Source organism: Semicossyphus pulcher, unplaced genomic scaffold, assembly GCF_022749685.1.
Source record: "Semicossyphus pulcher isolate SPU_LCO1_2020_fin unplaced genomic scaffold, fSemPul1.0.p SCAF_16, whole genome shotgun sequence".
NCBI classification, from domain to species: Eukaryota; Metazoa; Chordata; class Actinopteri; order Labriformes; family Labridae; genus Semicossyphus; species Semicossyphus pulcher.
The window spans coordinates 26,570,602-26,581,415 of record NW_027211670.1 but is presented as its reverse complement, the minus strand read 5'-3'; the positions used below and the strand labels follow the sequence as shown (position 1 = coordinate 26,581,415).

Here is a 10,814-nt window from a genome sequence, read left to right as displayed (position 1 = left end):
CTTCTGTTCCAGCCTGTGACAGTCCAGGAATTAGCCGGCTCCGGTGAGTCTGAGCTCAGCAGGGGAAGAGGAGCTGCAGGGTTTTGAATTTTCATCCTCTCACTCTGCACGTTCACTGACGATGATGATGCTGATGGTGATGCTGATGCTGCGTCGGTATACTCCCTCTCGCACTCCCCCCTCTCTCTCTCCCATTCGTTCTCTACCTCGTTCGCCCTCCCGCGTTGGATTACTCATCCTCAGGCTCGTGAGGGAGAGAGGAGGGAGGATGGAGTGATGGAGGAGGAGGGGAGGTGATGCTTGCTCGCCCGACTCCCTCTGCTGAGAAATGAGAGAGAGAGAGAGAGAGAGAGATAGAGAGAGAGACTTAAGGGAAACATGAGGACGCCTCTCTCTTTCTCATCGTGAGGTTTTTCCCGCATCAGTGGGGGATGGGCTCGTCTCTGACATCACTGTGTGTGTGTGTGTGTGTGTGAGTGTGTGTGTGTTTAGATCTCATTCATAAAAAAGTGAAGAGGAGGGGGAGGAGGCGTTTTAACCCCTGAACATCCAGTTTCCTCGTGTCTCACCAGAGGTTGTATGATGAGATGTGGTTTAAGCGTCTATAGATTCAGGTGTACACAGGTGAACGAGCCGTACGCTAAATTAATAGTTTTTATCAAACATGCACACAGAAAGATAAAACTCACCTGTTCCATAAATGTGCAGACACGCCCTGGGCGCCTCCCTTTGGAGGTTTTTCGTGCACGTCCAGATGGGAGGAGCCCCCGGGGCAGACCCAGAGCTCTCTAGAGGGATTATATCTCTTCTGGCCTGGGAACGCCTCGGGATCCCCCAGGAGGAGCTGGAAAACACTGCTGGGGAGAGGGACGCCTGGGTCACCTTGCTTAGCCTGCTGCCACCGCGACCCAGCCCCAGATAAGCGGAAAATAATGGATGGATGGAAGGATGAATGGACGCCCTAATGAAGCCAAATATGGTCGACACTTCCCTTTGAAATTCCTAAATGCATCTACAAGACCTCCAACCAAACCGCCACACAGGTCCACTGAATGCTGACAAATAAAAAAGTCACTCTCTTTTATTGTGAAAGGTGACCAGCTGCTTGGCAGCACAAAGCATGCTGGGATACCAAAAGGGCATAAAAAGTTGCTCTCATCAAGAGAGCTACTCAGGCTGAACGACTGTGCTTAAGCTTCTGCAGCCTGATTAATAAACCACGGTTAGCTAACATCTCCTCTGTGGGAAACACGATGGTTAACTAGCTCATTAGCTACTTATGAATTAGCCACGGGCACAGACTGTTTAGCTTTTTCAAAATACGGTCACTTCTGACTCCAGAAAAACAAGATGGCAACAAAACAGTTGGTGATGTGACGATAGAAACGTTTATTATTTGTATAGTCTGTGGTGCCGGCCATTCTCCAGATAGCTTTCAAGGTTCTCATATGGTCCGGTGTAACAACCCGTCCTCTGGTGGAGACAATAATATTGGTTAAATTGTTTTTCATCTCCTGCATACCTGCACCAATAACAACCATTATATTCTTTTGCTTATAAATCAACTTTATTTGGTACATTCGGCCCAATAATGCAGCTATGTCTCTCATGATTTTGCATCATCTACATGTTTTAAACACAAAAAGCTCTCATAAGCTTTTATCTTGGCTCCTGATTCTGCAGAACGAAGGTCAGACACAAACTTCTGGAGTCTGGTTTGCGTTTGATGGTTTGTGGAGGAAACACCTGCAGCTGCTACGACGGTAAGAGCCTTTATAACTAGAGAAGTAAATTAAAAACGGATTTAAAATGTCCTAGGTATATTATCCAGTGTTTTAGAATGTAAATATTGTAATGGCGTAATTATAAACGTCCTTTAAAACGACCATAAGATGTTTTTCTTTGTTGAAATAACGGAAATAAGTGAGCAAAGCTGTATTTTCAGATATCGCTGCTCGCTGGTTGTCTATATTAACCTATACAAAACGTATGACTTTATTTTATCTATTTGTATAAGACTGGTATAACCCTGCAGCGGAGTTGGGAACTTGCCAGACTTCTTTTAGGAATCTTGTAATTTGAGTCACCTTATTTGTGCGACAACTAACATAGGTTTTAGAAAATACTTTGAGGTGCATTAGAATTACTTGGGTCTTTTAATTAATTCGGCATATAAATCATCATCCAAGGAAAATTATTTAAGTATTTAAAATTGTAAAGTTCATCTACCATGGTAGGCGCTTGATTGCCCGGCATAACAGCAACTAATGTCCATTTAATCAAATGTATTGCTCTTTAATGGGTTCTGTATATGTGCCGAATTTATCAGTGTCACTTCTAGATTTCGAGAAAAGTTGTTAGTCATGTTGACGAAGCTCGAGTCTCTGTTGAACAACTGAAAACCGATTGTCTAGATGTAAATGCGAGTTTCATGCTGCGGCGCCTGTACAGAGTGATCCCACACTGCCACCTGGCGGCTGTCAGCTGAATTACACTTTAATTTGAAAGTAAAGGAAACGCAGGAAGAGGGGTTCACTTCCTGTCGCAGGACTTCAGAAAACGCATGAGTGACGTTTTAAAGTCTCAAACTCAGATGTTAACATTAAAGAGAAGCAAATGTTCTTTATAAATTAAATACGTCAAAAACTATGGAAATAACTATAATAATAGAATGATTATGTTTTTCTTTTTCTTATCTTTGCCTTTGCTCTTTAACATCTTCATTTGATTATTAATGGATTATTAAAAAAGGAAATTCAGTAGTTTGTCATGAAAATAAATAACAGTAGATCCTGTTCAGACCCATTCAGAGCTGTAAGCATCATTATATAAATGAGGTTTGGCTGTAGATAAAAGCAACATGTGTGTAGCTGCACAGAGACTTGAGACCTGATGAACTACTTTTAAAAGATGAAATCAGAGTTGAGCAGAGCCTCAGATCTGATCCAGTCCAGATCCAGTGCTTACCTGACAAGTCTCTTTTCTTGTTGCTGATCAGGATAATAAAGTGAAGGCAAAGAGACCACATGTTCAGTCTACAAACAGCACTCTCCTCCTCCTCCTCTTTTGTCTGAGGACTGTGTGAGGAGATGGGAGGAGACTCTGTCTCTTTATACAGTGTCCAACGTGACTGCTGATCTGCATGAAAGTCCCACAATCCCTTTCAGCTTGCACCCGGTGAGACCAGAACCAGAACCAGAACCTTGGTCAGAGAAAGGGGGGTCACTGTGTCCAGTAAACACACAGTTTTTCAGCAGTAGTCAGGCTTTAATTATTTTGTTCGTGTATCTGAACTGAAACCCTGATACAGAGGACACGTGGGCTGACCCCCCTTTAAATAAAGAGAGAGACCTGTTCCAGAGTGTGTTACACACTGTAACGCACACTAAAGTGGGAATGATACAGAGAAGATTAGCATGGCCCCTGGCGCAAGGATGACACGCATAATCGTGAAGCGTTCTCCCTTTTCATTAATTAATGAGTTTTATTATTTCCCCACTGGCTTTGGTTGTATGTGTGTTTGGTGAAACAGCACCCCTGCCTGAGCATCATGCTGTTCAGGCTATGTTTCAGGATATTGAAAAGTGCAAAGTTTACAGTATTAATTTAAAAATAGTGCAGACTACAGACAATATAAGTCCAGTGTGCATTAATGTAACGCATAGTCTGAATTACAGACTTCACACTCGTTAGGTGTTGAGTGACTGAGGGGCTGGATGAGAGTCCATGTCACGTGGGTGGTTGGAGGGGGGTCGGGGCCTTGGTGACGAGGCTGGCAGCAGAGGGGAAGAAACTGTTCCTGTGTCGGGAGGTTTCGGTTCTGAGGGACCGCAGCCTCTTGCCAGAGGGGAGGGTCTCAAAGAGTCTGTGACCAGGGTGAGAGGGGTAGGCCACAATCTTACCTGCACGCCTCAGGGTCCTGGAGGTGTACAGGTCCTCGAGAGATGCAGCCACAAGCTGTGCACCAGTTGTCGATGCTGTTCAGGCCGAGGCTGGCATCATTCATTATGAAATTTGAAGCTGACTGAACATTCTGTGAGAGTTACTACTGGCTGTTACCAGTAGATGGTGCTATGAGTATGAATGAATTGAATATGTACATCAGTTCAGGCTGGGAATGACATCATGCATTTGAAATCTGGAGGAGATTTGAAAATGTATGCGAGACCTAATACTACCTCCTACCACTAGGTGGCGCTATGAGTATGAGTGAAAATGAATATGTAGATCTGCTCAGACCAGGACTGGCATCATACATTACATTTGAAATTTGAAGCAGATGGGACAATGTATATGAGAGTTCAAACAGGCTCTCACCAGTGGGGGGTGCTAGAGCTAAGACAAAGAAATAGTGTGTAGGCTGTTCAAGGCGGGACTCTTTTCAAGCATATGAAATGTGGTGCAGATATGATAAAGTACAGCCGAGTTATAACAGCCTAACTGTCATGGCGAGGCATTATGGCGAAGGTTGTATTCGCCGTGCCGCCCAGGACACGTCTTAATCAAGGTCTTAAGACTCTCCTGACCAAAAATTGAGGTTGATATGTTTTACTGGCTTGGAGGAGTAGCTTGTTGAGTGAAACATGTAATTTCCTGTTTCCAGTTGGGGGCGCTATGGGAAATATTTTCAGGCTGAGACTGTGATCGTACATGTCAAACAGGAAGAGGATTGAACATTGTCTATGGGAGTTACAAGGATATTCTGTTTTTGGCATTTTGAAAAAAAACCCCAATAAACTTTGACCCCCAGCCAAGGTCACGCCCCTTGATGAAAACTCAATATTTTAATATCTTTTAATCTCCAATGTCTTGTCAATACACTGACCGAGTTGTAAGTGAGTCGGATGAAGTCCCTAGGAGGAGTATGGACCCTGTGATCCCTACTTGTGATGCGCACGCCAATTTTCAAATTGTTAAAGCCACCAAATATGCGTTTACTTTGGCGTTCAGTGCTTTCAGTGCTTGGGCCCTAATTTTTCCGGTATCTTTAAAATAAAAGTTTCTTAGAAATGTCTTCCATATTGCTGTTGTCTGAGCTGTTCAGTGCAGTGGGTCACCAGTTCGAACGTAACTACGGTAACGGGCCCATCACATTCTAATTCCACAGGCAAATTCCTTGCTAATTAACATGTTAACTACTGATATAGTTTTCAGGCTCAAGGTGTGTGTGTGTGTGTGTGTGTGTTTGAAAATACATGAAAATATTGGTTGTGAGTTGAAACAAATGGGTAATTAGCTTGCTGTAGCCTCTCCTCCTGCTAATCTTTTAGCTTACATTTTCCTAGCTCTACCTATGATACCTAACAGAGTTAATAGCACGGTTGACCCAGTTGAGCCAACTGTTTACTGTCAACTGCAGGTCGAAGTGACATCAAGGGTTAAGTGTTTAGAAATGACAGGGGCAACTGTCAGTGGTCCCTTTCAAAATAAAAGCCACCGTAGATCGTGCTGCTCGGTGCTGGAGGTTGTGGGGTCGAGTCCTAGCTTAGCACTTACTGGACATCAGGAAAACGACTCTGAAGCGTTTTCTGTTGGCTGAATGAATGCTAATATGTAATCACAAGGTAGATAACATGTAAACTAGCTTTCTTGTAATGGAGAATTCTGACGTTTGGGTTAAAACTGCATAAAAACCTTTAAACCATACAAATATATGGAAATATGGAATGAGAAACAAAACTATTTTATTTTATTTTCAAACAGATCAAACTGCTTTGGCAAGATGATTTTTGTTTTTAACAGTCATGCCCATAAAGCTTTTTTGAACTGAACATTTCTTTAGCTACCATGGCAACCACTGTAACAATAATAATAATAATAACAATAATGGTAATCTACAAACGGCATCTTAAAGACATCTTAAAGCACTGTATTCCCAGTATATACAAATAAACCAGTGACACTTGAGCTTCATCACATAAACTCAATCACAGAATATCATCACTAAGAATCATTATGAACATTAATAATTCTCCTCCTGGTCCAAACACATTTTTTAAAATCACTTTTTCTTCTTGTTGTTTTCATTGTTTACAGATGAATATTAAAGTCAACCAGGCCGGTTTACTAGTGCAGGTGTTGAAGTTGATGTATTTAATTATTCTCTGAACTAAACAAAGATATTTCACTTTAGGCCTGTGGATTTTTTTTAACTTCACTGGAGGTAAAAAGTGAACACATCTTTTCCAGTATTTTCATGCAGAGCTCACAGAAGTCACACGGCTGATCAGTTTACAAAAATATCACAATAAATTCAGATCACTATTACAAAGTCTTTGTACCAAAGTGAGACGACCATCAGCTGCTTTACAAAAGGCCACAAAATAGAAATACAAAACAAATGAACAATCTTTTTATGTGGAAGAAATACAAATCTCACAGACTGCACGAGGACTTCGACTCAACGTTTCCAGATCTACACTTTGTTTGAGTTACTGTAAGAATGTGAAGCTAATGGTCACTTTGGAGTTTGAAGGTCTCTTCCCAGTTCAGTCTGATTTAGAGTGCAGATATACTTGCTTTTAAACCTGTTGTCTGTTGTTAACAGTACTGTAACCTCCCCCAGTCACACCTTGTTTAGCTAATGTTTGTTTGTGTAAACAGTCTACAACAAGACAACAACACCAGACCTGTTTGTTGCTGTCAAACTCAGGAGTGTGGGTTTCTATTCAGAGGAACCAGGTTTTTAAAAAGCACGTAAATCATGAGCATTTGACACAAAATAGAAACGATCGTAAAACCTATTCGAACACCTTGAAAAAACTGCTAAGAAATTTAACAAAGTCGTGCATGTGTCTGTGAAAGTGGAGTGTCGTGGGTGTGTGCAAAATAGTGTGGGAAGTCTTGGAAATATGTACAAAATAATTTCTCATGCCATGAGCCAAAGATTCACAACAAAAGGAAAGATAGAAAGGAAAGTTTAAAAGTAGAAGTGTTCGTATCACTGCTTGTTATCCACGGAGGAGGAGCAAAGCTGCTACAACCAAACCTTTTTGTCCTTCAGTCTTTGGATTTCCCTAAAAATGAAATGAGAAGTGAAGGCATCGTGGTGACCTCAAGTCCGTCGTTCAGTTGAAAGTCAATTTTTCCTTCCATGGTTTGTTGGGTCTATTTGCAACTCAAACTCCAGACTTATACTGCAACCATCTCTCCTTTAGCCCTGCTCTCAAAAAGCTGGATAGGGTTTTAAGATTCACCTCCAGACCATTAACCACAGACAGCAGATACCACAGGACAGGCAGTCGTAAACAAGATGTAGAAGTTTGATCTCCCTCAAGGGGACAAAGGTCAAGTATCAGCCAGTGATCAAGGACACTTGACAGAAACGGAGGCTTTCCATTGTCTGCAGGAAAAACAGGCCCTTGGTGTCTTTGATGGCCCAAGGAGGTATTTGAAGGTACTGTCTAAGGGCCTTTCAGCTTCTGGAACCATGGAAACTATTTTTTGGGCCTTTTATACCTTTATTGACAGAGAGGACACTGGATAGCGTCGGAAACAGGGGAAGTGAGAGAGTGGGGGATGACACGCGGCAAAGGGCTGAGGGTGGGAGTTGAACTTGGGGCGCCTCTGTTGGCACCATGGTGGCCTAATAGCATTCATTTTACATGGCCACCGTGTTGATAATCTAGCCTTGTGTATTTCTCAGGGAAGCTCTTTACCTATGTTTCCGCCCTAGGAACTTTACCCAGGGACAAGGGACTTAAGAAAATACTTGGTGATCCAGTGTGTAAATAAAGTCCAGGGAAGTTTATTTTACCCAACAAAAGGGGTAGAATGTTCTGAAAGTACAGGGACTTTGCAGGTAGGACTTGCAGCTGTGAAATTTGGTCGAGTACTTGCAGCATTCAGCAGAATCTTTCGAATGTCAGCAGATGTATTTGCCTAATCTTAACAGGTCTTTAGACCTTTGTGAAAATGCACACAACAATGTACTGGAGGAACCTTTGAAAAGTAGCTTCTGGGACTAAAAGTCTCGTGATACAATTTCCTTTGACAAGAAGATTCAAAACCTTCAGCCTGTTGAGGCTTGGGGATACATTTTAGCATTGTGTTTACGCTTCCCATCATAACCTAATGTTCAATCTATGGCCAAGACTTGCAGCAATATATGGGACATAAAACAAGGCCTGTACTGTGTAACTGACTGCTGATGGGCGGAGATACCCAAGGTTCAGCTGTGGCCTAGCAAGGAATCTGTGATATCCTTGCTTCAAAGAAACACTCGCAAGCATTGCAAAAATGTCCTTTCTGCCACATGGACACAGTTTTGCAGATGGAGGGAAGATGATCCAGAGTTCTGACTCTGGAGTTGTTTCTGCAATGTGGAGCAGTCAGGATGCCGTCCCCAGATCATAAAAGTCAAGAACTTACTGCTTTGAAACCTGCATGCATGGTTCTGATGTCTGTAGGACCTACTCTGAAGAAACTGCTGACATGGACAGGTGGCTTGTCTCATCTTTGAAACACGTTATCTTTCAACTCTCAGGTGTTCTGGTAGGTCAGGATTCTTCCAGTAAGAGACTCAGACGGGATCAGTTTGATCATCAACAGGCCCTCCAGTCCTTTTCTGTGAGCTTTCTTTGACTCAGTCAGAACTCAGATCATTTGGGTCCCTAACTTTGCTACAAAGCACTGGGGGGTTTGATTCCCTCAGGGTTCAGCCATGCTTTTAAAACAACACAGGCAATGTCACAATAAACATCCTCCAAAGGAAAGGTCGTCTTCCTCTTAGATTTAACACTGAAGGGTGTCACGCTTTGAGTTTGGACTTAACTAAAAGTCGTAGTCCCATCCAGAGTTGTCGTCTGGTGGCGGCTCATCGGTGTCTTCAGGGAAACTGTCGAAGTTACTGGTGTCAGTCGGAGAGGAAACCTGCACAGAAGAACACGAGTCAAACACCTTAAAGTCTGCATCTCGTAAGTTTAATATCGTCCCAGCAGGATTACGTTTTTAATCTTCTGGGTTTTTTGCCGTCTGTACAATTTATACCAAAGTATCTATTTCTTCAATATTTGTTTAACCCATTGTTAATGGTCTACCTTATTTTTTGATATATTTTTGGGATTTGAGAGTTCTCAGGAGAGCGATGACAGGAGGTGAGGGGACAGAAAGATGGGAAAGGGAAAGGTTTAGCTTGGCACCATAAACACTGAAGCAGCTGCTTTGCCACTGGGGTGCTTCAAGTAACCTAATTTGTCAAGTAGTTAATAAGCTTGATTGTCCAATTTGAAAATCCCCTTGCCGTTGTCTTCTTGTTTTTATTTCATAACATTTACAGGTCCCGTAATTTGTCAAAGTTAACATGTAACATCCAACTCACATCAGGTGTGATGGGCGGAGTCAGCGTTCCTTTCCTCAGACCCTCCCAGTTAAAACCTTCAAACCACCTGAACACAGAGATGAGTTTAAAAGATGCACTGAACTGAAAAGTGAGCTGATACAACTGCATGTCTGAAATCAGGTGCCAGCCTCCTCACTTGTGCTTCTGGATGTCTTTGACTCCGTTTTTCAGGTTCCCGAGTCTCTCTGATGGATTATCTCTGTTGACAAAAACAGATCGATGATTTATTAATAGATTAAAACAATGAATTATGATTGATGATGATTCTGCTCTTGAACACAGCGCCCCCTACCTGCAGAGCTTCTTGATGAGGTTTGCAGCGTTCTTGGTGATCTTCTTGGGGAACTCGATCATGTCGATGCCTCTCAGGATGATGTTGTAGGTTTTCATTGGATCTGGACCTGAAAATGGAGGGCTGGAGACACACAGAGACACTTTAAGACTTAACAACAGTTTGACTCTACTGAACTCTACTGAAGCCTATTGTCCTTCCTCTGTCTTTGTGCTCACCTGCCGGTCAGCAGCTCGTACATCAGGATACCCAGAGACCAGTAATCTGCAGAGACGTCGTGACCCTTGTTGAGGATGATCTCTGGAGCGACGTACTCCGGTGTGCCGCAGAACGTCCACGTCTTCTTACAGACACCGATCTTCTTAGCAAAACCAAAGTCCACCTGGAAAACACATCTTATTATTTTATTTTGGATTCATCTTGTCGTAAAGTTTGTATTTCACTCAGAAAGTGGGAACTGCTTAGCATAGCATAATACTATTAGCACTGATTGACATGGGACGTTTCTGTACCTGGTAAATGTGAGGTATATATTTTATGGAGAAATATGAAATTACCAGCTTGGCGTATCCTCGGCTGTCGAGTATGAGGTTTTCAGGTTTCAGGTCTCTGTAAATGATGCCTTTGGCGTGCAGGTAGGCGAAGGCTTCAACGACACAGGCCGTGTAGAACCTGGTGGTTGAATCTTCAAACGAACCCCTGAAACAGTAGAAAACAGACACTGATGGGCCGATGTGTTTAAGTTTCATTAACACATTCAAACTAAACTCTCGGCTATAAACAAAGTTCTTTTTGTTCAGGGCTGTTTTATTTGTAAACCTCGCTGCTGATTGCCTTTCGGCTTCATCTTCCTTTTTCTAAATTACTATTATCACTTAAAAACATTATGACTGAACAGTAACACATGAAATAGTACATGCAGGAGAGCGAGAGTGTACCTGTCTCTTAGTATAGTCCACAGCTCTCCTCCCAGACAGGCCTCCAGCAGCATGTACAAATATTTACTGTCTTTAAACGTCCGGTACAACCTGAACACAAACAGTTAAGCTTCATGACAACCTGTAATACAAATAAATAACATCTGTATTCTACTCTGATCTATTTATTTTATTTATTTATATTTTGAGACTTGAATTATTCAACGAAATGCTGCACAAAACACCAAACAAGGATCAGTCACCT

The 10,814-nt window shown here is 42.3% G+C and overlaps 1 protein-coding gene and 1 non-coding gene across 3 annotated transcripts in view; one reads left to right on the top strand and one right to left on the bottom strand.

Moving 5' to 3' along the window:
• Positions 1-3,365: 3,365 nt before the first annotated feature.
• Positions 3,366-3,469, top strand: LOC138594061 (U6 spliceosomal RNA). The gene has a single exon (XR_011308355.1). It is a non-coding gene; the product is annotated as a U6 spliceosomal RNA (small nuclear RNA).
• Positions 3,470-5,667: 2,198 nt separating this feature from the next.
• The window catches only part of LOC138593140 (cGMP-dependent protein kinase 1-like), a 70,831-nt gene continuing 65,684 nt past the window's right edge, over positions 5,668-10,814 (bottom strand). For both annotated transcript variants that reach the window (XM_069664008.1, XM_069664009.1), the window contains 7 exons: positions 10,571-10,660; positions 10,190-10,331; positions 9,851-10,014; positions 9,633-9,755; positions 9,477-9,539; positions 9,320-9,386; positions 5,668-8,871 (listed from right to left, as the gene is read on the bottom strand). In XM_069664008.1, coding sequence (XP_069520109.1) covers positions 8,773-8,871; positions 9,320-9,386; positions 9,477-9,539; positions 9,633-9,755; positions 9,851-10,014; positions 10,190-10,331; positions 10,571-10,660 — 748 coding nt within the window. In that variant the 3' untranslated portion in view covers positions 5,668-8,772. The remainder of the gene's footprint in view (positions 8,872-9,319; positions 9,387-9,476; positions 9,540-9,632; positions 9,756-9,850; positions 10,015-10,189; positions 10,332-10,570; positions 10,661-10,814) is intronic.